The sequence below is a fragment of the Triturus cristatus genome, chromosome 1_1 (assembly GCF_964204655.1).
Source record: "Triturus cristatus chromosome 1_1, aTriCri1.1, whole genome shotgun sequence".
Classification (NCBI taxonomy): domain Eukaryota; kingdom Metazoa; phylum Chordata; class Amphibia; order Caudata; family Salamandridae; genus Triturus; species Triturus cristatus.
Window position 1 is genome coordinate 56,168,789 of NC_140579.1, and position 26,446 is coordinate 56,195,234.

General features: G+C 45.7%; 1 protein-coding gene across 3 annotated transcripts in view; it reads left to right on the forward strand.

Annotated features, from left to right (window-relative positions):
• Nucleotides 1-26,446, forward strand: part of LOC146869374 (solute carrier family 12 member 6-like) — a 720,118-nt gene that overhangs the window by 428,333 nt on the left and 265,339 nt on the right. For all 3 annotated transcript variants that reach the window (XM_085599658.1, XM_085599660.1, XM_085599655.1), the window contains one exon: nt 20,598-20,717. In XM_085599658.1, the coding sequence (XP_085455784.1) occupies nt 20,598-20,717 (120 nt within the window). The remainder of the gene's footprint in view (nt 1-20,597; nt 20,718-26,446) is intronic.

A 26,446-nucleotide genomic window follows, 5' to 3' on the forward strand; every position in this document is an offset into this window, starting at 1 on the left:
AAGCTATTTTAGAATTGGACAGCTTGGCAGATGCCAAGACAGTCCTCTAGAAATGAGAAAAGACTATCTCTGACTTCCAAAAATTTGAACACCATAAAAAAGCAACCAAAGTAACTAAGGATATAAAAAATTATAGCAAAGAGAAGACCTACCCATACCTCCTAGACGACTACTTCACAAATCCCCAGTACGCACAGAGACAACAGGCAGGCACCTGAGGCCGGTTTAAGAACAAACAACCGGTGTCTTTTTCTGACTCATCTGCAGACTCTGACTCCTCTGACGCAGGGGCTGAACCTAGCTTCCCCTCCAACAATCCCAATTTTTTAGGACGAGGCCAACCATTCCAAACAGAGACAGGGAGGGGGAAACCATGATACAACTTCCCACCAGGAGAACATCAGACACGGCGGAAGTTTTATCAATGGGGCTACCAGTATTAAACACCATGGGGATGGAGGATCCTTCTTCCTCTCCCAACATGGAACCGATCCCCATCTTCAATCTGTCTAACCATCAATTGGCTTCTGCAGAACTCTCACTACTTAGTAAAGGACTTTCTTATGTACTCCCAGAGAAACCCAACTGGTTCACCACACAAACCGAGATTTTTAAATTTTTTAGAAAAAATAAAATTGAAATACTTTTTTCTTAATAAAGAGTCTCCCCCAACTATGACACGACAGGCTTCCGTCCAAAATCGACCTTCAATGCACCATCGGGCTCCCTACCCCCGTCGTCACGTTTGGAAATTTACTGCTGAAAGACCTTGAAAAATGAAAGAAACAACACAACTTTATTCCTTACAATATCAGTCTAGAGGAAAAGAAGAGTCTCCTTCAACTAAAAAACATGGATAATATCATCATTAAGCCATGCGACAAGGGAGGAGGGATTGTCATCCAAGACAAAATATCATATGACAATGAGATAAAACGCTAACTCAACAACACAACCCATTATGAACTACTGAGACACAACCCCCTTAATGAGATAAAAAACCTCACCCAGACCACCACCAAGGAAGCAGAGGAACTAGGCTTTATTAGTCACAACGAGCTTCTCTATCTGAATAATAAAAATCCCAGGACACCAGTTATATACACACTTCCAAAGGTTCACAAGGATCAAAATAATCCCCCTAGTAAACCCATTCTTTCAGGATGCAGCTCCATCCTTGAGTCATTAGGTAGATACATCGACTTCTTTATCCATGACTTAGTACTTGACACCATTTCCTATGTAAAAGACACCAAATACTTTATCAATCTGGTTGAACGCAAACAATTTGCCCCCACACATGAACTCCTTGTCACACTGGACATAGAATCCCTCTACACCAACATCCTGCAGGATAGGGGTACAGCGGTGATCGAGAATCATTTGAACAGACCAAGACCACACAAAGTAATGTCTGAGTTCATTACCTCTCTCCTACGGATAGCACTGACAAAGAACTATTTTATGTTTAATGACAAGTTTTACAAACAGTGCAAAGGGACCAGCATGTGAGCAGTTTTTGCCCCTAATTTTGCTATCCTTTTTGTAGACGACATAGAAAAATCATTTGTCCTTAACCAAGTCAATCCACATCGCAACAAGGTCAGAAGTTGGCACATTGATGATGTGTTTATGATTTGGCAAGGTACCTTTTTTTTTTTTTTTTAATATCTTTTCGGCTCTTAGTCCGACCCTTTTTAATATCTATGTGGCCCCACTTGCCAAGCTAATAAGATCTTATGGGATGGAGGTGGTCTCCTACGCGGACGATACCCAGATCATGGTGTCCCTCTCACACCCTGGCAATTCCTCTGCTTTCGGCTTCAGAAACTGCATGGAGGCAGTTTCTAAATGGATGATTCTTAATTCTTTTAAGCTGAATGGTGAAAAAACGGAGGTTCTTGTCTTTGGTGGTAAGAGTGACTTATGGTCGGCTGAGTGGTGGCCCCCCTCTTTGGGATTGTGTCCGACACCCACTGACTCAGCTCGCAATTTGGGAGTCCTGATTGATTCCTCTCTCTCCATGAACCAACAGATAAATAGAACGGTCTCTACTTGTTGGGGCATTATCAAAATCTTAAGAAAAATAAAACACTATCTTGCTCCCCCTGCGCGTAAACAAATTGTGGTTGCCCTTGTGATCTCACGACTTGACTATTGTAATGCCCTTTACTCTGGTTTAGACAAGGATTTGGTGCAACGGCTACAAATTGTTCAGAACGCGGCTGCCAAATTTGTGACTGGCGCCCCGAGGCTTTCCTCGGCTACTGTTGTTAGGAAGAGCCTGCATTGGCTCCCTATTTCTGCCAGGATCACCTTTAAGATCCTCAGCCTTACGTACGGGGCGATATCAGGCCAGGGAGCCCGAGGGGTCAAGGACCTCTTAGTACCCTATGTCCCCTCTAGAAATCTCCGTTCTTTAGGAAAGAACTTGCTATCTGTGCCTCGTTTCAGGAGAGCCAGGTGGGGAGGAAGGTCCTTTTCTCATTTAGCTCCTAAGCTTTGGAATGCTCTCCCCATGGAAATTAGAGTTCAACCTTCGGTCCCCCTGTTCAGGAAAGCATTAAAGACTTGGCTTTTTGTTAAGGCATATCCGTGAGCTGGGTTCTGTGTTTTTGATCGTATTGTTAGGCGCCTTGATGCCTTTGGGCTTAGTTTGCGCGATATAAATCGTTTTTCATTCATTCATTCATTCTTTTATTAATTTTCATTTTGTTTGTCGCACTTAAACATACTGGTGTACATGGGTTACATAGAGCAAAAGACATACAGTTATGAACTTGCGTATGTGGAATCAGACTTTTCCATCATGTAAACACTATAGTATGTACAATTATAACATTCGTACTTTCCTGTATGCATAAAATGTTGCAGTTTCCCTGCACATGTGCATATCGTCATCTCTATTAACATAACAGCGTTTCCATACCATTAGTGCATTTTCCTGCCAGCTGTTCGAAGTCTTCAAATTCACCCAAGTGCTTACCATTACTTTCCACGTATATATCACATGCCGGAGCATTGCAAATAATGGTGCCTAAGCAATATACATGTATATCTTTGGAAGTGATAGATATTATGTTCATATGTAAACTACAACTAAAAGAAAACAAAGAGAAACAAAAAATCAAAGTAAATGCCATTAATGAAAACATTGCAAAAAGTGACATCTGATATATGTTGTAGCTAAGTCGAGTCATTGGTGGGCAGTGTGAATCGCGCTTAATGTTTTATTTATGGCTAAATGAATGTCAGGGTGACGTATAACAGAGTTTGCTTACATGGAATGTGCCTCAGAAACGCAAGTTCAAGTCTCATCTCGGCAGATACTCAACAACACCTACAGCGTGGTATATTTACTGGGTGTCCTCTCCAGCGTTGTCTCCTGCGTGCTGCGAAGGAGGTGAGTGCAGTGCAGCATTAGGATGTGTTAGTGTTTTGAGGATATCATCCCAGGATTGCGCTATTGGATACTTGCGCAGCCCTGCCGTTTCTTACCTTTGGAGAACGGTGATTTCTGCCTGTGCCCATACCTCCAGGGATTTCAGCCAACTAGCCGACGCAGTAGGATCTTCGTGTTTCCATCGTTTGGTAATCAGCCGTTTCGCAGTTATGAGGCCCAGGTCGCGGAATCTAGAGCTCACCCTATTATTTTTAGTGCGAGTGTAAAGCCCCAGGATACAGACCTCCCACGTGTTGGGTATCTGAGCATGGGTGCACCTCGCGAGTGTCTCTGCAACTGTGTACCAGTATGTCTGGAGTGAGGGACAGGACCACAGCACATTTAGGAAATCCGCTCCATTGAGCCGACAGCGCGGGCAACTAGAGGTATTTATATTTAAATATTTGTTTATTTTATCCGGTGAGAGGTACGCTCCATGCAATATATACGTTTGTAGAAGTTTAAACCTGGAGTTACGCGGTATGTATGTAGCCTGGCTAATATGCATCCCCATTCTTTATCGGACCAGAGTTGGCCTCTATCCTCAGCCCAGTGCGCACGAAGATTCGCTAACGGTTTTAGAACGTGTATGAGTAAAGCTTGTACCAACCAGTGGATCACATGCGATCCCTCCCCCATGACATGCAAACAATGTACCAGCAAATGTGTTGGCGGTTCAGTTGTCAACTCACCCCATGTTTGCGTCAATGCCCGAATTATAGCAGTGTGTAGAAGAAATTGGCCCGCAGGTATGCCACTATCTCCTACCAAGGTTTCAAAGGAAGAAAGTGTGCCCTCAACGTACAGGTCGCCCAGCGTTTTCACGCCTGCCTCACGCCAGGACGCCAGCTCTATTTCTGTCACAGCGTCTCTGCCTCTGGGTGCACCGGTGAGTGGCAATGTCTGGGCGTACGGGACTGTATCTCTGGTGAGTTGCAAGCTCCTCCGGTAACATCTATGAGCTAGCTCAATATGTATTTGAGGTGGGCAGGGGAGCTTCGCAAGCGGATGAAACAGTCTATACAATTGGGGCTGTGTCCATGGAGGCGACACAGTTGCTGTGTCAGCTATGTTTTTGCCACTCATCCATTTAGTGACCCATTGTAACTGGGCTGCTAGGTAATAGAGTTTCATGTTCGGAACTGCCAATCCACCTCGTTCCGGTGGCGCATGTAATTTCTGTAATGCTATTCTGGGCCTACCTTTATTCCAAATCAAGCCTCGGATCAGGCCATCCATTTCTCGAAATAGTCTAACTGGAACATATACTGGAAGATTTGCTAAATAGTACAGCAATCTCGGTAATATTATCATTTTGACTAACGTGATGCGACTCATTACGTTTAATGGGAGGGTCTTCCAGAACTGTATCTGTGCCTTAACAGAAGAAATGGCTCGCACCAGGTTACCATCTAATATATCCATTGGGGACCTGTATATGTAAATGCCTAGGTATCTGAATGTGGTAGGGTACCAGGCGAGGGCAGTCCCATTGATAATTATGTCAACTTCTGCCACATTATTATTAAAAGAATAGACACCCGATTTAGACCAGTTTACCCTGAGCCCTGACATCGTTTCATAGATTCGAAATAATTCAGATATGGCTGGGGGAATATTATGCAGATCTTTCATGTATAAAAGCAAATCATCCGCATATAGGGAAACCGCGTGTAACCCATCTCCCAGGGGGATACCCCAGTCTGTGCCCCTTTTTTCCGGAGTAGGACTGCTAATGGTTCCATGGCGAGAGAGAAGAGCAATGGGGATAGCGGGCATCCTTGCCTGGTTCCTGGTCTCACACGTATTGTATCGGAGATTAGCTTACCCGTGCGGACCCGCACCGCAGGGGACTGATATAGTAGCTGTACCATTTGCAAATACCTGTCTCCCAACTCATATTTGCTCAATACTGCTGCAAGGTAGGGCCATTCCAAAGAATCATCAGCTGCGCGGGCCAGATTTAACTGCTGTCTGCGACAAGGCTCGTATTGCGCTGATAAGTCGGGCGCAGCTTCTGATCTGCCTGGTCCTGTTGCATCAGGTGGGATATTACGGGATATGCCTGGGCTGCTTGCAAGACCCGCAGCTTGGCAAAATAGCTGTTGATTCCAGTGTCGGTGTACTCGACGGAGGCTCCTGTGTATCTGGTGTCTGAGGGGCCTTGCAACCTCTCACTGTATAGTAGCGCTCTGATGCCTGTCGGGAGGGAGCAGCAGGGGAGCTGTGTCTGAAAGGTTGGACTACCAGCAGTGTGCTCTGCTCTTATACTGGACTCAAGGATCATCTAACTAATCCGCCCTGGTAGTCTGGTGGCCATTGGCGCTGAAGTGCACGCTCACAATGGGGAAGCCTGACGCAAAGCAACCGCGTCTCAACTTCGAGAATAAAAAATCCATGCGTTCTCAACAGCCAGAGCTGGATGTGGGTGCTGAAGCTGGTTCCGCGGGAGTTGACACTGGTGCCAACGGGGAAATGAAGGCGCTTATGCTTGAGGCCCGGCACGGCCTGACAGCGCTGATGGACAAAATGGACTCCATGAACTCACGTATAGACAACATAGTACACAAGCTTGATCAACATGGCGAGCGCATTACGGAAACAGAGCGCAGAATTTCTGATAACGAGGACGTTACGACGCAGCTCCAAAGCAATGTTACCCAAATGGATAAACTCCTAAAAATCATAGCAGCTAAAAATGAGGAGTTGGAAGCAAGGAGTCACAGGAATAACATCCGCGTGCTGGGAATACCCGAAAGCACCAACACGGGGAAGATGGAGACTTATATAGAGAGACTCCTGCTGGAGACCGTTGGGTCGGAAGCACTATCTCCACAATTCATCGTGGAACGGCCGCACAGAGCGCTGGGCCCCCGACCTCCTCCAGGTGATGCTTCACGTCCCATTAGCACAGGGACCGGCATACTGTCCTGCAGGTCGCCCGTGAGAAGAAAACACTACATTATGAAGGCACATCATTCACAATCTACCCGGACTTCACAGCCGCAGTTCAGGAGGACAGGCGACGCTTTCTCCCTGTGAAACAAAAGCTGCGCCAAGCCAAAATCGAATATGCGCTGTTATATCCTACACGATTACGAATTACTTATCAAGGAAAGCAGATGTTGTTTACTAAGCCTCAACAAGCTGAGGAATTCCTGAAACGCCTCAAGAAGCCTAAGGAAACGGTGGCTGCCCCAGACTGCCTTGAGGAGATAGACTAAACACATTTTGACAGTTTGATTTGCGCACCTGATGTCTCTGCTGTAGCAATGCTGCTCCACGGCAGGGTGCGAGAGGTCAGGCTGTGTGTCTTGGATCGCTCCGACATACGGGATATATGGTATGACAATATGTGTTGTCGCCCTATGATACCTGCTCAAGGGCTAGTAAGTGCAGAACACCCTGCTGACTCTGACAGAGGCAGGTACCCCCATCTCGTTGCCTCAGGGTTGGAGGGGCCGGGCTGGGCCACCTAGAAAGGTCCCCCATAAGGGAAAACCCCTGGTAAAATACAAAATAATGCACAGTTTGTTTCAATGGGTTCAATTTACAATAGTAATGTTTGTGATGAGTGGGAGGGAGGGTGGGAGGGTAGAATTCTCTGGCATGATTGGGATGTCATTGTGGGAGGGGGTTGGGAATGGAGTTGGTTGGTTTTGGCCATGTCTAATGTATGCATCAATAGTCATTGCAGACACAGCAACACATACATGTATCTTATTTGATCGTCATATGATGAGGGAATGATGCCTCAACACGGCACATACATAACTGGTGATAGTCTACATGATACGTGCCTAAAGTTTCTCTCCTGGAACATTCGGGGGCTGGGAGACCCGCGAAAGCGCAGGCAAATCATCTCTTACCGTGACCACCATATTCAGGTGGCTATGCTGCAGGAAACCCACATGGACCCAAATGAGCAGACCACAGATGTTCTGCTTCGTATCCCACTTATGCAAGAGGGGCTGCTATCCTAATTAAAAAAAATATGCCTTTCACGCTCAGTGGCGCACACACGGACCCACAGGGGAGATATGTATTGGTATGGGGGCGCTTGGGTACAGCCACAATTACTATGGTATGCTGCTACGGACCCAATATCGACGCACCTGAAAGAGCTATGGGGGAAGATTATGGAGATAGGCCCCACGCAGCTGATTTGGGGCGGTGATTTTAATGTAGCTATTAACCCGACCTTGGATAGATCAAATACGGCTCCACATCACTATACCAAGGCACAGGCTGTACTACGGGAGATCCTTCAGGAGGGCAACCTGGGGGATGCGTGGCGTCTTCGACACCCGAACACTAGAGAGGGCACACATAGTAACACTCACGCAGGTTCATGGGCGCGATTAGATTATTACCTATTGTCGAGGGAACTAGCTCCCACCATAGCAGCAATTACCCACTTGGCTAAAAGGTTCTCCGATCATTCACCTGTTAAGCTAGAGATCACCATGCCCGGATACAATACACCCAGACGGCATTGGAGACTACAACCCACTGCCCTGTTAGATGCAAGCTTTCACATGGAGGAGATACGTGACTTTTTCCGTAGAAACAGACACTCGGTGGATTCCATAGAAATATTGTGGGAGGCCTTCAAGGTCACCATTGGTGGTTTCTGTATCTCGAAAAGTTTTGGTGTTCTTAGAGATTTGCGGAATACGTTGCATAAATTGGAAGTTGAGCTTAAAGCTTTAGAACGCGAAATGGCGAGGGGAGGGGGCGCCCAAACACAGCTGATTTTTAAAGAGAAGCTGGCCGACTATGCAGATACTGCAGCTCGGGAATCCAATTTTAGGGGGAAATATTGGAAGGCGAGGAGATATGGAGAGGGGGAACGTCCTGGGAGGGCTTTAGCGGACATGATTAAGAGGGAGGTATACATGGATACTGCTGACATATTAGCATGCTCTACAACACACTACTCCACTCTGTACACTTCGCAACGCCAGGGCAGAATAGAACTTGACAGCTTTTTGGGTGATGTGGCACTGGGGTGGCTTGAGGACCACCACAGGGACTTCCTCAGTGCCCCCTTTGAACTCGACGAAATTCGAGAGGCAATTATGCAACAAAAATCTAGTAAGGCCCCGGGGTTCGATGGTCTACCAGCCAAATTTTATAAGACTTACATTGACATCATGGCCCCAGTGCTGAAGGACGTATAAGCCGAATCCATGGAAGATGGCAAACTTCCCCCATCCATGAGGGCGGCTTTGATAACGTCCCTACTTAAAACCGGTAAGGCCCCTACTTCATATGATTCCTATAGGCCCCTATCCCTAGTGAACTGCAACACTAAAATCCTGGCAAAGGTCATCGCCAATAGACTAATTATATTAATCGATAAATTGGTATTGCCTGATCAATCTGGCTTTATACTTGGGCGAGCCAACTCACATAATCTTCGTACATTTTCTATCCTCCAGAATGTAGCGCCGGAAGTACCCATGGCTGCGGTCTTTTTAGATGCCACGAAGGCATTTGATTCCATGGAATGGGATTATCTCAATGCCATACTGTGCCGGATGGGCTTCCCAGCGATCTTTGTTTCCTGGATACGCCTGTTATACACTCGCCCCACTGCCCGAATTCTCATAAATGGGCACATGTCTGCTGAAATTCCCATATCCCGAGGCACTAGACAGGGGTGCCCACTGTCTCCCCTGCTCTTCACCCTTGCGATAGAGCCCTTAGCCTGTAAAGGCAGCACCATCGGGAACGTGCGTTGCGATGTAACCTGCGACAAATCCTAATCTCGCTTTATGCAGACGATATGACGTTATATGTCAGGGATCCGCAAAACAATCTTAATCCAATAGTGCGGGAATTTATTATGTTTGGACACCTTTCTGGAGTCCATATTAATTGGGCGAAGTCATTGATTTTTCCCCTCATGTCTGCAGTGACAAAATTTGCACTTGATTTCCCCTTAGATTGGTGCGATACAGATCTGCGCTACTTAGGGATTCAAATTGGAAATACCCACGATGAGATTCTACGCCTTAATTATGGCACAGCCATGGAACGCCTTTCCTGCAACGTCACACGCTGGATAGCTTTGCCTTTATCAATGGCTGGCCGTGCCTCCCTGATAAAAATGGTGATTCTCCCGCAGTTCTTATATCTCTTTCTGAATATTCTGTATCATCCAGGGCGACATTTTTTCGCTTCCCTCAGAACGGAATTGCTGAGATTATTTTGGGGAGGCAAACAGCCCCGCCTGCAATGGACAGTACTCATGAGGCCGTATGTGCAAGGTGGGTTTGATTTACCAGATTTTGAACTATATTTTGAATGTGCGCAGGCACATTATGCTTATTTCTGGATGAACCCCCCACGCTGTATGCCTCAAATTGCGGCAGAGAACTGGCTGGCGGACCCGATTCCGTTGTGTGGGATGATTCATGAGCCCGCTCCTGCCAGAGACGTGCCACCCACCACTCTCACGAGTACAGTCACCGCATGGCATAGAATTGGTCGTCGTCTTAACGCCGCAATCATATATTCGCCAATACTGCCTCTCTCCTATCATCCCCAGATGTCATTATTACAAGAAACGGGGTTTCATAAATTGTGTGCCCGACTGACCATTTTTACATGGGGAGATCTCTTTATACAAGGGAAGTTTTGCTCAGCTGAACAATTCTTCCGGCAGACGACTCCCACTCCGTTAGATACATTCTTATATTTACGGTTACAACAGGGTATGCGGACCGTTATCCCGGAGTTTCCCAAGGAACCGGAGCCCCTAGCGCCGTTACATCGTATGCTGACTGCTGATGGCCCCGGGCACATGGTCTCTACTTTATATCATACTATACGTACCCACCAGCCGGAGCCTAGGCATGCGGCACTGCGTCACTGGTCCACTGATCTGGGTCTTGAATTAACACTTGAACAGTGGAGGTACTGTTGTATGCAAGTTGCACGCATCTCCTCCAGCTGCAGATTGCGTATTATTCACTTTTGATACATTCAACGTATATATTGCACACCCGCAAAGCTATACAGACTCAAGCTGAGAGACACTGATAACTGTGACCGCTGTGGTAGCCAAGGGGCTGGTTTTTTACATCTGGCGTGAGAATGCCCCCGGGTCTCGGAAGGTCTTTGAGGCACTCACACAAATGACGTCAGATGTCATTGATTGTAGTCCACTTTTGGCACTGCTGAGATATACTCAGCGGCTTCCACAGGCCTATCGCCGTTATGTCACACTTGCGTTACTGTTAGCAAAAAGAAGGGTGGCGTGCAGGTGGGGTAGGGGACGTGCCCCCAAATTTAAACAGTGGCTCGATGATTTGATATATAGTCAAGACCATGGTGACATATATGCGGAATCGTTACCCCGCAGATCCAGACCCAAGGATATATGGGGACCCCTCAAACAGTACCTCCTGCAACACACCCCTGAAGACACCACATGAGCTGCAATGTGATGATTGCAGGGAAATAAGCTCATGGTCCTCTAAGTGGATCATGAGAGGGGAGGTAGGGGGATGATGCTGTGCTTTGTTTCCCCCATGCTGTGGGCATTTGCTGAAGTTTGTATGTGGGGGCATGTGTGGGGAGCCGGGGAGGTGGTCGCGCAATGAGTTTCCCCTTCTGGAACGTTTTAATGTCTATCTCTTTGTGGCCCACTGGTGTCTCAGGCCTGCCATCGCAGTGCCTGTGGGCAGTTGCTAATTGCCATGCTGTCCTGGCCAGTGTACACACTTGCCAGGCCTGACCCTTACCTTTTCTTACACATTGGACACCCCTATGGTAGGCCCAAGGTACCCTCCTGGGCAGGGTGCAGTGAAAGGTAGGACATGCACTAGTGTGGGTGACATGTCCTGATAGTGAAATACTGCCAATTTCGAGGACATATACGCAGTATGGAATGATGGACTATGGAACTGTTTGAAAGCCGTCGACTCAACTAATATGAGCATGGGTTAAATGTCTTAATGATGTATACTGCTTCGTTCTGTATTACTTGCGGATGTGCTGCAGTGATTGTCTGCTGTTTTTTGTTATTCACTATCAAAAACTAATAAACAAAGGTTTAAAAAAAGTATCTTCTCCATGCGCTCGAGTTTTTTGGTGGTTTGGGCGGTTCCATCCTCCAGGCCGGAGATTCTGCCCTCAACTGTTATGCGCCCTTCCTGCTGGTCAAGTCTAATGCCCATGGTGTCAAATCTCATCTAGGGCATCAAAGTGGCTTTCCAGGGCCTTGTAGCCTGCCCGGTGTTCCGATAACATGGTATCAGATCCAGTCACTGCTTCTGCTTGTGGTACGCCTCCCTCCGCCATGTTGACACACTGTGTCCGCTCCGCTGGCCTGTTGTTAGAAGGGTAGTTGGCCAAGCGTGGGCGGTTAACTGTGTGCTCCAATTAGTGCGAAGACACTGCAGTATTGGATGTGCAGAATGCCAATATCCTGTCTCCGATTATGCCCCCTGGGTCATAGTGGTTCGGCCTGGCCTTGTGCCATCTTTTGAAGGCGCCCCAATGTTAATCGGCGCTTATGTCGCAGTTCATGCCCCTGTTCACAGCATCAGACTATGTGGCTGGGGAGGGGTGGTGGTCAGTGGCATTTGAAGGTTCATGCGATATTGTATGAGGTGCGGCAGCACCGATACAACCCCACAGCTCCCGGCCCGGGACTGGTCCTCAGGCTCGCCCGTGGCCCCTGTTGCCACGGGGCCTCCGGATATAAGTCTGTGGGGTACACTGATCCAATAGGAACTGTACTGAGCGCCCCTTAATGCCCCTACCGCTTACCTCGTCTTGTACAGCCACTTCCGACACAGCTCACCGTCCCCGCGTTGGGCATCTACAGCCTGTCTGGAATGATCAGCAGCTCCGAGTAAATCGAGCCCCTGGCTTCTAACATGGCAGTAGGCCTCTCCTCTCATGGGCCTACCGCATCAATGCTGATGCGGACTATGGGCTCCTCCTGGGTCGTGGTAGTTACTGGCCGCCCCTCACCGCTTCCCACATTTCTTCGCCGGCCTCGTAGTCATGGGGAACGCCGCATGGGCAGTCGGATGCCGAGGTTCTACGGTGGAGCTCCAAGCCTACGCGGCCATTACGGTCGGCGGCTTGGCCACGCCCCGACTTCATCCTTATTACACGGTGCAGGAACACATTGAATAGCATTAGTTAATATTGACATGGTTTTTATACCATCAACATTAATAACATAGCCCAAGTAAGTAATCTTATCCTAAGCAAAAGCGCATTTTGAGAACGCCACACACATTTTTAGATCCCCAAAGTTAAACCCTTTAGCTCTAAAGTGTTCGTTACTTCTCTTAACCTCCTATCATGTTCAATTTTCATCATCCCAAAAATAAGGACATCATCCTGAAAGATTTTGACGCTATCAGTTTTACCAAACCATTGCATCATTAGTCTTTGGAAAACTGGACTTCCTGAGACCCGTTTGAATTGTGCTTATATATTGTTGGCCAAAAGGAATAAAGTTGTTAAATAATTTATAAATCGACACATTTCATATTTTGTAGACTTATTTTTCTTTTTTCCAAAACTCTTGGTAGAACTTTGTGCATAGTTGTATACCACAAGCATAAAAACCTGGGGCCATGTATTTTCTCCTATGGCTAGCTTTTTGAAGTAACTGTTAAATAAGTTTGACTAAAGGTTTCTTCATTTTTTTATATGTTATGAATGGCTATTTTGGGACACTCCATATTTTATCTTGAGTCAGTAGGTTCCAATGTTTGTTAATCAATATTCTTATTTCCCCATGATCTCTATGATACCGAATGCATGATATTTTGAATTCCAGAGATTAAATGAAGCTTCAAACAGCAATTTTTCCCTTGTCGTAGATTTTACTTTGAAGTGCCTTGACATTATTGTAGTTTATAACCTTGTTTTGTAACTCTGTCATTTTAAATTTAAATTTTGTTCTGAACCATACCATTTCTTCTCATCCTTAGAATTCTTCATAGGGTAAGTTGTCAGTTATTTTTCTAGGGTGGCTTGAAGTTGCATGAAGAATAGAATTAGAGACTGAGTGTTTTTCCAGCCATGCCATCTTTGAAATAGGGTGACATTGCCCTGCTCGGTAGATGGCAGGGAGGTGAGATAAAGTAAAGGTACATGCAAGAGCAAATTGAAGGAAAAGAAAGAAGGAAAGGTTGAAGAACAGGAAAAAATTATTGACAATAGGCATTGTTAGATCTGGGGATCTCTAGTTGGCAGAGGTAAGTACCTTTGTCCAAATAGGGATCCTTATTTCTAGTCAGGGTAAGGGAGTACACACTGATCACCAGCAGGCACCGGCTGTGCGCAGAAACACGCACTCAGCTTCTCAATAAGTGTCGTTTTGGGAACCTTGATATCCCTGAGTTCCCAACAGGAGGACAGCACTTGGAGAAACAGCACACAGCAAAGTCTTATCTTCCAGCAGGTGGGGGGAGCACAGCACACAGCAGAGCCCCCCTTCCTCTCCTTTAGTGGAATCAGCAAACTGCAGGTCAGCCCCAGAGCACACAGCAAGGGCAGTCTTCCTTGTCAGTTTCCTCAGCTGTTCTTCTTCTGGCAGAGGTTCCTCTTGATTGTAGAAGTCGAATTTTACTGGGGTTTCAGCACAGCTACTTATACCCCAAAAGTCTTTGTTCTTACATATGTGAGGGGTCCAGGATCCAGTCCAAACCAGTTCTAGGTGCCCTCTGCATGGGCATGTCTTCTTTCTTTGTGAGGGGAGGCCAGGGCCATCAGACACACTGCAGGAGGTGGAGGCAGCATTGTGGAAGGCATGCACAGCCCTATTCAGGCCCAGGTGCAACTCCTCCCACCACTCTAAGTGCAGATAGGTCTATTCAGCCTAGTGCTGACTCGCCCAGCCCCCTGCAGCCACCCCCAGCCCCTGTCACTCACAAACCAGACAGTCAATACTCAAACAGGCAGAGGCACACAGAAAGGTTGAACAGGAAAATAGACTCTTTCTAAAAGTGCTATTTTCCAACACAGAATTTAAAAACCATCTTTCCTAAAAGATGCATTATCAAATTCTGAGTTCAGGGATACCAGACTTCATATGTCTATCTTGCCGCTATGGGATATGCAGGTAAATATGATACCCAGCATTCCCCATTCTAACCTATGGGCAAGATAGCCTCTCAATAGTGAAAAACGAAATTGGCAGTATTTCACTATCAGGATGTCACCCACACTAGTACATGTCCTACCTTTCACTGCACCCTGCCCAGGGGGGTACCTTGGGCCTACCATAGGGGTGTCCAATGTGTAAGAAAAGGTAAGTGTCAGGCCTGGCAAGTGTGTACACTGGCCAGGACAACATGGCAGTTAGCAACTGCCCACAGGCACTGCGATGGCAGGCCTGAGACACCATTTTTTTTTTTTTTTTTTTTGAAAACCTTTATTGACAGTTCAATAGAGAACAAGTATGGGCCTACAACCCCCCGGGGCCGGCCGCTAAGCAATCAGAGCAAAAACAGGCAAGTGTAGACACAGGCAGCACATCGGGGAGCAGAATCGTGATGCTAATACTGTGAACAGCGTAGGTAGGGCACCAGGAGAAAAAGGTTTTCGTTTTATAATGAAACGAGGCAGAAGGATCAGGTGCCAGACAATTTTCAAACAGCAATTACAGGTATGCAGAGTAATAGACGTAAACGATTTACAGCAATCTATTAGGTCAATGGCGCAAACACAATAACATCAGGATGAGGAAGAATATCATAAGCAGTTGCGCCTGCAGTCCCCCGCCAGAACTCCCGGAGAGCACCCCGGAAATTGTGGTACACTTGGAGCGGCAACGAGTCATAGCAAAGGAGGTGTATCACACTGATCCCAGAAGAAGAAAAACAAAAAGAATCAGAGAAGAAAAAGGAGGCCATGGAAAAAGAGATAGAAGACGAAAGAATCCCCTCCCCCAACCCCCCACCCTGCACCTCTGCAGATGAGTACGGCCCCCCCCCCCCAGCAGTGTGCCTGTCGCCCTGGAACCAGACCCGAAATATAGGAGAATAGGGAAAAAGAAGTAGGAAAAGAACCCCACCAGACGGGGGGGGGTAGAGAAAGTATTAATAAACTGGAGGAGGGCCTTCAAAACATACCCCCGGCTTCTCCCTCCCGCACGGTAAGTTTCCCCCAAAGTGAACAATAAACAGCACAAAAGCGATCTTCTCAAAGAAAGATGGGGAGCATTATGCACCTATTATGCTGTTAGCTATGCCAGGAGAGCACGCAACCCCTGAGCCCGCCCGTCCACTAGATGACCACCCCTGAAGGATCAGCCTTATCCCTGACCACTCTTTGGAATTCTGCCCATGCCTACCCCTCGACCCAGCACCATATCCGACGTTCCAAGGTAGAGGATTGTCCAAAAACGTCCGAGAAGCGACGCACACAGGTGGGGTGGAAGTCTCTGAGCATCAACACAGTCCGCAGCGTGGAGAAACAGGCTTCCCAGTGCTGCCCCAGGATATGCACTGCACTCAAGGTCCAGGAAGGCAGAAGCAGCCAAGGCAGACAATAGTTGCTGGAGTTGTCCCTGGGTCGCAGGAGGGCACCTACGGGACGAGGCTACCACATCCCACTCAGGTCCAATGCCTCCGGGACAGATCATGCCCTCAGCTGGACGAACACACTGTAGCATACTGGCCTGAGTGTCCAGCTGTGCAATAACCTCAGGGGTGGCCGCCAAAGTGTCCTCCTGTGCGCAGTGTGGGTAGTCCCTGTGTACGTGCGGACAGGCGGGCCGCCATTGCCCCAACGCCGACGCCACACCGTCGAGCCTACTCCCCAAGACCCCGACACCATGAATCAAGGAGGAGTGAAGAGCACCAAGGGCCTCGAGGAGGTCGCCGTACCCCAGCACAGCTCTCTGCGATCGCGCCGCCACACTCCCAAAAGTCGCACTCTCACAAGCCCGCTGCGACCCAGCGGACAGGATGGTAGGCTTCATCGCAACAAGATGGCCGCCAAGTATGCCCGACCCTCACCGGGGCCGGGACCCTGGGACAAGCGTCTCGATGGCCACGTCGCTGGTGACCGGGTTCCGGGGGCAGGCGAAAAGTTATCCGTTGCGTGGTCACGGGCAACAGTCGTCCCCACTACGGACCCGCTCCCGTAAAAATCCGGGGGCGGCCCGCAATGATCAGGGCAGGATACGGGCGGCGGCCGGGCAGCTCACCATCAAAGGCAGGGGCAGCCACCGGAGGATCTGAGAATTGCACCCACGGGCATGCACTCGGTCCGCTACACTTGACAGTAGAAACGACCACGACGAAATGTAGGCCGAGTTTCGCACCACTCCGGTGGACCGCCTCCGCCCAGTCACAACAGGCCGCTGTTGTTGAACTGCCACCCGGCCACGGCGTCCACTTGAGGTCCCGGCTCCAGGGCCGCACAGGCCGCAAAGTTCAAATGCACGTTTCTCCGGCGATACCGCAGCCAGAAACCTCGGAGCCACACAGTCGGGTGCCACTCTCCTTCAGAAACACGACCGCGTAGCACAGGTTGAGGATCTCGTGCAGGATATCCGTGCGGGATGCGGAGGTTCACGGAGCCGGGAGTCTACGCTGCCGTCCCGGTCGCCATCTTGGCTCCTCCCCCAGGATGCTCTATTCTTGACTGAAATCTGGACTACAATTGCTGAGACACCATTTTAGGGCTACTCCTGTGGGTGGCACAATCAGTGCTGCAGGCCCACCTAGCATTTGAATCACCAGCCCTGGCACACTCAGTGCACTTTACTAGGGACCTACTGGTAAAACAAATATGTCAATCATGGACAACCAATAATAATAACAATTTAACCAGGGAGCACTTGCACTTTGGCACTGATCAGCAGTGGCAAAGTGCCCAAAGCATCTATACCAGCAAAATCTAAATCCAGCACAGCGTCAAAAATACAGGAGGTAGAGGCAAAAGGTCAGGGGTAACCACGCCAAGGATGCCAGGTCTAATAGGCATGAACGAGGGAAAGCGGCGAATAAAAGCGGACTTATTTAAACACACGCTGGAAAAACCCTGTCCACATGCATTGTTACGACACACAAATGTTAAGACTGTTAGCCACTTTTGCTTTTCCTTCAAGTTTAGAAGCACTAAAATAACCCTACCAGTATTGGCGAAAAAGAGAAACTAAAAGTAGGAAAACTTAGATGTTTAAAATATTAAATCATGACATGCCATTTAATTTAATGAAATGTACCTTTATCATGAATTCTTTAATAATATCACTAACTCTCACGGACTACAAACCGGTTTATTGAATACCCCTCCAACCCTCCCCCCCCCCCAAACACACTCCTAAGGTGACTAATGAAATAATTCACGTCTCTCATCCATATATATAGTCTGTTTTCTTTTGTCCTACTTTTTAAAACCACATTAAGAAACCACCAGAGCAGGCTTACAATACATGACCAGATATATTCCATTAGAAAATAGAAGTGAAAGCAATGAAGAGGATGAATATATGCCTTAAAGCTCCAAGAATACAATGTGGACCATAATCCAGATAGCCGCACCACTTCAGTATCCCAGAAAGATGTGCATTGTCCTTCACCCTCTGTTCACCTATTCTTCTGCCTGACAGGATCTCTAAAGACAGGACCCTGCTTATTTCAAGAATTTTCTTTGTTTTACTCCTTTGGGAGCAGAATTTTGCTTGTGCCTGGTGAACCTATTTAGAGAATGATATTCCTTTGGTGTTTATAATGTATTTAAACCTTTTTCTCTGTCGTTGTTCAGTGTCCTTTTCTATTTGGCAGTTTTCAGATGTATCATTAACAGTTAAATACAGTACCAAAAGGACAAGCATGTTAGGTTGGTAGCCTGTTAGCTCTTTTCGGAGGCATTTGTCTCGGAGCCCTTCAGGGGTCTTCCAAGACGGCCATGGTCTTCAGACATCAGGTTCAATTCAGTTTCAACCCATCTGGAAGCCATTGAAGAGATGCTTTCTATTACTAGACAGTAACATTATCTATAAAGGCCACTGCAGAACCTCCGGTCAAGATCTTGCGTAACAAGCAGGATGGTGAGGCGAAGGGCGATGGATATAAGGAGGTCATGATGCCCCAGCTTACAGCCTGGGAATGTTGTGTGTGAAATACATGATGACTAAGAGGGAGATCCTGGCCTGTACCAAGGACATAGAAAGGTCGATCCAGAGAGTTGACAACACCCCTCCTTCCAGGAGAAGGGTGGCCAGCACTGAATTTAAGACAGACCAAATATTTGGAAAGTTATGATTCTTATTACAACGTAAGACTTTGGTACGAAGTGCCACTGATGTTAAAGATACAGGCAGACCTCAGCTATGACTTACAAGCTATAGTCCCAAAAACCTAATCTGGCACAGCAACGTGGTCCAGCAGTGCAGCAGATGGTCTTTGTACTGACGCAGTACGCACCACTACTGCCCGTCACACCCCCTCAACAATTCAAGACTGGCACTATGTAGGGCGATGAACTTGAAGATGAGTCAAAGAAGAAGATGAGGAAACACTCAAGGGCGCTTCAGGAAGCTGATAGGTGGACCACATAGCCCCGATGGCAGATGTGAAGACACTCCCGCATCTGATTATACAACAAAGATTCTGCAGTGTTGCGTTCTCCTACCAGAGGGCCCCTAAGAGATACAACTTGCCCGTCACAGCCAATGAGCCAAGCTGCTTTCTTTACAGCTCAGTGAATCATTTGGGAAACTGGTGAAGGTGATAACTATTGTGGTTCTTATATAAGGAAAAAAAGATTACATTTACTCCCTTTACCCTTCCTGGTATTGTTTCTACAACTTGAGAAATTATAAAAGGCTCCATGCACATACCTCTTCTGCTATAATCAAAGCAACCATAAACATGGTGAATATTAGCTGGGGTTGGTTGAGGAGCACCACCTCTATCAAAAAGTGCAGAATAGGTTGTTTGATTGTTGGGATGGCATTTTTTGAATGACATCTTCCAGAAGGCAGCGACGTATCGGAGCTGATATGACAGTAAGATTCACAACATACGAAATACTATTCATCACATTTAGAAAGTTACTTCTGCTGCTCAGATCTTTGAGGAAAATCAGTGACATCCATGTTTTTACCATCTAGGTGGTTTTCTTGCCGTAGTTTCACTCCAGAGTTATTATTTGAGCAGCTCCCAAGATCATTACAAAGGTCCTTCAAAATGTCACAGAATTAACTGGATGTTTGGATGTCATTCTCTCTAATTCCTTTTTTCTGCAGCGAGTAGTTCAGCTGCATTCAATAGACAAGAACAAAAGACCCACAAGGGCACATACCAGATATGTATTTACTTTTGCTCACCCAGCAAGGACAGGCCCATCTTCTGGCATTGATCGCAGAAGCATGGGATAACAGGGCAGATAGTATGGGATCGCAAAGTGGATTGCAGTGGCCATCACTTTCAGTCACTCTAAGACCACTCAGTTACGGGTACCATTGAAGTTAATAAAAGGCATGCCTACAACATCGCTCCTTTATGCAGAGCTTACTCTTTTGGACATTGGCATATCGGGCACATGAAAGAGCAGAGAAGCCTTTGTGAGACATTACTGTTTGGAAGCAGAATTTGGGAAGAATCAGCAATTAAGAATGTTTATTTTGCTACTTATATCAGTAAGGTGACCCACTTTCTCACCTGTGCTGAATATTATGGTTAAATTGGTAAAGACTTGACTTAATGACAGACTCACATGTCCACTGCTCTAATTAATTTCATATTTTCCAATGCTAATTCACCACTAATCCTTTTTGGGTTCCGGAATAGTGTGCTACTTGCCGAAAAGCGCTTCGACGCTTCGTCAGGGGTAGTAAGAGATGGATAAATGCAATTACAATTTGCTGTTACCGTATTGTTTGCTATTTGAATTCATGTATGTCCATGTATACAATATACAATGCTAGAGAAGAAATAGGTTACCACGACCTACGGCTCTCAAGCATTGGTATCTTTTGTTGAAATACTTGCAACACTGGAGAACTGTGGTGGTTGTAAGTAACTTGTTTCTTCCCTGAGTGGAAAGGGTTCTGTTGCTTTTTATTACCTGTTTCTAGATAATAGAAGATGTTTGCAAATGTGTATGTAAAATCTAGGGTTTCTTCTTCTTCTCATGCCCTCGCCTCTCACTTTTCCAGGACACTTTCCTTCTTAGGCATGAGTGTATGCCTGGCTCTGATGTTCATCTCCTCTTGGTACTATGCCATTGTTGCCATGGTGATCGCCGGCATGATCTACAAGTACATTGAATATCAGGGGTGAGTGAAACGATTCCTATGTGCATGCTCCAGGGGGTGAGCATCACTTCCCTCTGTGTCATATCAAGTTATGCTTTGGCAGGTGCAGAGCATTTTCAAGGATAAAGTGGTGTTTTTGAATTCAGCACTGTGTATGTACATGAGTGTTGGGAGCAGTAAGGTAGGCATTGTGCTCATTTTAGAGGGCCAGGGAAGTCAACATTTGTCATTGAGATTGTACATCATCAAAATTTAGAGGCTAGTCTTGTTTCAGTATTTTCTACATCTGCTATATTCAAAATGTTTTGGTTAAAGACAAAAACTGATGTACTTAACAACACTTTGAGCATGTGTTGCTGTGAGACCATATTAATTTTAATAGAATTTTTTTGAAGGGAATATATTGAAATGGCTATTGACTATTTCCTCGTGTACCATGGAAAATAGTTTATTATTATACCCAAACAGCAAGCTATGCTATAAAAGTGAAGTCCGTGTTGCTGTATTGACCTACTAAAGGTGTGGCTAATATGCACCCGCCTTTGAATATTTTCAAGCCGAGGAAAAGGATGCACAAAAGTTTTAAGATTCTAAGTTGCGGCACATGAATCATCATGGTTTGTTATTCAGGGTACTCCCAAGACTTACCTGGGCACAGAACATAGTGCACTTTGTTGACTGTTTTAGAAGTTGACATGGGTAACTTCTCTCAGCTAACTTGGCATAGATGAGGTTCTCTAAAGCAGCTCTCTTTCTTCTTGCAGATTTTTTTATAGGCTAAGCAATTGTCCCTTTAGCAATCTTCATGTTGTATGTTCAGATTTAGAAGATTGAACAATTGGTTATCAGACTTTGCAGTGAATGATAAATGTGGGATTTCTTGGTTGAACCAGTCATGGAACATGACTAATCTGCCCTAGGTTCCTTTCATATAAAAAATATTATCAATGTTCCTCTTTCATATGTTAATTTAAAATGTTACAAATCAGATAAGTCACTCTCTTCAAAGTCGGGCACATTTGGTCGGATTCAGTTAAAAAGAAGCTTCCGTCGCATGACTTTTTATCTGCAAATAAAGAAGTTCTTGCACAGAAAAAGGTTTTTGGGAAACACAATATGGGCGTTGTCAGCACTGTAGTCAGTGGGCACACTATGCATTGCAGTTGGGATGTCAAGGCATTCATCAGTTACCCTGATTACTTCATCCTGCAATACATTTGCGTACAAGGACTCTGTCCGTGGTGACAAGTAGTTCATGATGATAGGGAAAGAGTAGGTTTTGACCAAATTCATATCGTCCATACTGACACAGGTATTTGCTTTAATGTATGGTAAAATGACCTGATAAATCAATCCACATACTTGCAAAGAGGTTCCAAGATAACCGGAGACCTGCAACACTAAGGGCCTTATTACAAGGGCCACCGAACCCGTGGTGGCGTTCCAACCACTGCCACACTGTAGGACCACCCACAGTATTACGACTGCGGCGGTCGAACTGCCACAGGACTTCTGCACCCCCGACCAGGTATCAAGGATCCTGCGACAGTCGTGCGGCTGTCAGGAGCACTATTATGCTATTAGGAGATGTCTGTCCACCGCCCTTTTCATGGCGGTGAGCCCCCCCATGAAAAGGGTGAGAGGAGGCAGCAAAGGGGGTCCTGCCGCTCCTGGGCCTGGGGGTGCATGCGGGGTTTGCACCCCCAGTTCCTGCACGGTGTGGCATGTATGCCACATCGTCCAAGAAGGTGCAGTTAGTGCTCTGAGAGCTTCGCTCTGCATGTCAGGCTCTTTAATGAGCAGACCGCCGCCTTAGACCGCCTACCAGACCAGGATTTAACTCCTGATCTGGTGGGCAATAGCACAGTGGCTTTGGTAGTCCTACAGTCGCCAAAGTCGTCATAAGGCCGTTTATTTCCCCAGATGGTTTGCAAGATATGTATGTACCTTAGGTAGCATATAAATTTGGGATGTCTAGGTTCGTGAGAAAGTGAAACTCCTTAATGCTTAACCAACGTTCTCTTACATCTCATTGGCATATATTTTATGTGGGGTAATTTGTAAGACAATAGACATATTTGTGATTGCTTATCGTCAAATGATTTCTTCTGATTATTTTTACAGTGCCCTGAATAACATTGTGTTCTTGTCCAATTGTCTGTTTACTTTTTATAAATAAGTGGCTAAACATTTTTTTTATGGATGTTACCTTCTTCCGCCCAACGCACAGTGGTCCAGGCGCTTATCACCTCAAGGATGGACTATAGTAACATCCTGTACTTGGGTGCCTCTAAGGAAGTGTTACGTAAGCTGCAGTTAGTACAGAATGCCGCAGCATGGCTGCTTTGTAAGAACCATCAAAACTGCGTCTATTTCATGCTCAATTCGATAACTTCATTGGCTCAGGATCGAATGCCGCATTAAGTTTAAGGCTTTGAGTCTTATGTTTAAGATACAATCTGGTAAGGCTCCTCCTTACTTGTTGACTCTTGTTCACCCTTTTGTTCCTTCCTGCACACTTCGATCAGCCACTCAGGCGAAGTTTGTCATTCCTAGGATGAGACTAGTGCGCATGGGCGATCGCTCCTTCTCCCACTTGGGTCCTTCTTTATGGAACTCCCTTCCGGCAGGTCTCCGTAGTGAATCTTCTTATGAGATCTTCCGGTGAGGTATAAAAAATTGGTTATTTAATATGTAGTTCTCTTCTTTTCGTTGTGCACTTTCAGGTGGCGCCGGGAAACCCTAGGGTAGCTGTGCGCCTTATAAAATTAAAATAACAATAAAAATTGGATATGATTTTCAATGCTCATAGTTTCTTCATGAGACAGAAATTTACATATTTTGTGTTTTGAAAAAAAAGTATCTCCGTTGTGGACTTCTCCACTTCCGGTGCATCAGCTCACGCTTAGGAAGCCCATCGATTAGAAATAGTATGTAGAATGATTGTGTGTCATCAAGCATATTCCTGATGATGAATATTTATGGATGAATGAAGACTGAGGATCTGATTTAAATTTTGGTGGACGGGTTACTCCATTACATCGGTGACAGATATATCGTCCGCCGAAATATAAATCCCATAGAATATAATGGGAAATATATCTCAGTGGATGGGATATCGGTCAACGTTGTAACGGAGTGACTTGTCCGGCTAGATCTAAATCGGGCCCTGAGTTGAAATCCCCCACAATGCAGCATGGGCACACATGAGGAGATGGGAGGCTAACCTGGTCCACTAGACCTATAAGTATCAATTGTGACACTGACCAGCTCTTGCTGCTACTCAGTGTGAACATTGCTGCTGTGCCTCACATTTCCTTGCAACTCAAGGCAGTTTTCGGGTTCACTCCATTAACGATAATCATCAGCATCTGTTTTCTCTTCCATTCTGTTTTGAAAATGTAAATCCAGAAACACAGTCTGTAGTTTCAAAATCAAGTCACTGGGTCAAATCAATTTTTATGCTTCATTATTTGTCAAAATATGCCTCCTTGAAAACATGTTTTACAATCCAGTTAGATTGCTTCTTTGGGCAAAAACATTTTACTTTTTCATTCAGCAAAGCATTCGTCTAGTAGTATGCGGCACCAAACTGATTTCCAATTAAAGTTATTTAATCTCATCATTTATCAATAGCAATATCTCTAATTATTGCTACCATAGTATTCCATGTTGAGGAAATGTGCCTCACAGTTCATTCTGATTACATCCTGATTCAATAAGTTTGTTTCCTCAAGACAAAAACATTTCATTTGTTCGTTCAATAAAACGCTAAGCACAAACACAAAAAAGTCAGTTTAAATATCTCATGATTTGCATTATGAAAATCATTGAATTGTTGCATCCCGTTTTTGTAGATCATGTTTTTCTGGTACTTTATACCTCAAATAGTTATAATTTTCTCCATAATATTCTATTTCAAAATGTTGGTTTAGTCTTACTCGTATCACTGAATATTCTCTTTTCACTGTGGACGCGCTGCACCTCCGCCGATTAATTAGAAATATGTTTGGCCAGGTTCACAGAAAGCGGAGCCATTGCAAGGCCCTGCCGCCCCTCAATCCCTATGTAGATGTTTCATGGTAACAGCATCCCTTCAGTGGGACTGAAGTAAAGACAGGGAAAGGGTGAGAAAGAAACAGGGGCGCATTGTTACCTTCGATTGATTCATCTCAGTTGCAATGCAGTAATGTGCTGTTCTCTGCAGCAGGGAGGCACCAGAATCACTTGCCCAGTTGTAATGAGTGAGCCACAACTGATCCTAAAATGCCATCGGGAGCAGAGCTGCACTGTGACAGCTATAAGGATGTTTACTGGTCACACCTGCAGTATGAGCCCCTAACATGCCACTATAGCCACCAGGATCCACAGATGCCACAACGACATGCAGCGCCAGACCTGAGGAGTGGAGATAGTGGATAGGATACCCAAAAATATGCACAAACAACAATGTAAGGAAGTAAAGAAGAACTGTAACCATGGGGGAAGAGAAAAGGGAGAAAACAATCCAGGTGCGAACTAATATGAAGCGCAGAGCCACTGCAACCGACAAAATGTTGCCTGGCATCTGCTTCATGTTGAGTTGGCTTTAAATGACCAACTCTGTCCTGGAAATGCTACAGTACAGAGGAAGTGAGTGAACAACTGCCAATAACTATTGTGCACTTTGTGTAAAATTTGTGTACTTTTGCCTTCAGTCTCCTCTGCGCCATTATCCAAAGTTTCCAAGCACTTCCGGAAGCCTGACAATATTTATGATTTGTATGAACTCTACAATAAAATAATGCTCCCTGTAAATTCACAATGAAGGGTTAGATTTAGATGCTGAACTGCAACCTGTTCACTCAAAAGTTACTCTAATTTGCGTATGAATAAGTAGCATTGAAAATGTCATTCATGCCAGTATTGGAGCAAGCACCTCAAATTGATTTCTAATTAAAAACTACAATCTTCATAATTTATCAAAAATCAAAGGTGCCCAATTACTTACATTAGTACATTCTTAACAGCATTCAACCCCATAGATAATAACATTGTTAATTATACCTGAAATATTGATCTAATTGCTTTTAATCAGTGCCTATTAATGTACCGCTTGAATGTACATTGGGAATGGTAATCCTATCTCCAGTAACCATGTAAAGTTACAACATAGATGGCCACTACATTTATATTGCCTTTTTAAAATAGCCTAAAAACTGCACCCTCATATAAACCCTGCATTGTATCATGAAAGACTAGTATTCACAAGAAGGTACCAATCAGACCCCCCAGGCTTTTGCGGCATAGATTTGCAAATTTAGCGGCACAAAAAAACGAAATTTAGCTGCATTATTGCAGAACTTTATTTTACTCGTAATCATTCCTTTTCGGCCTTAAATCAATGTAAACTGATTTAGGGTATTCCGCTGTGAAACTGGCATGTTTGAAGTGTCTGCGGCTCTACGAAAGCACAGCTCCAGTCTGCACCTCGCGAGAGGGGGCCCCATTTCTCCCTGGGGTGTTCTAGTATCCATGTATGCACCCCTGCCAGTGTACCACTGCCTCCTGGATCTGTCCATTTTAAAAAACAGTAATTTCTAGCATCCTTTTCAACATTAAAAATATGTTGCTAACACAAATATGACCCATACAGGGAGTTCTGCTTTGCTGCTAGAGCGCTTTACTAGAATGTAATGCTGCAAATTAAGGGTGGCAATTTAAGTGACACTTTGTGAGTAGGCAAAGGCAAGGAAATTAATTTTAAAAAA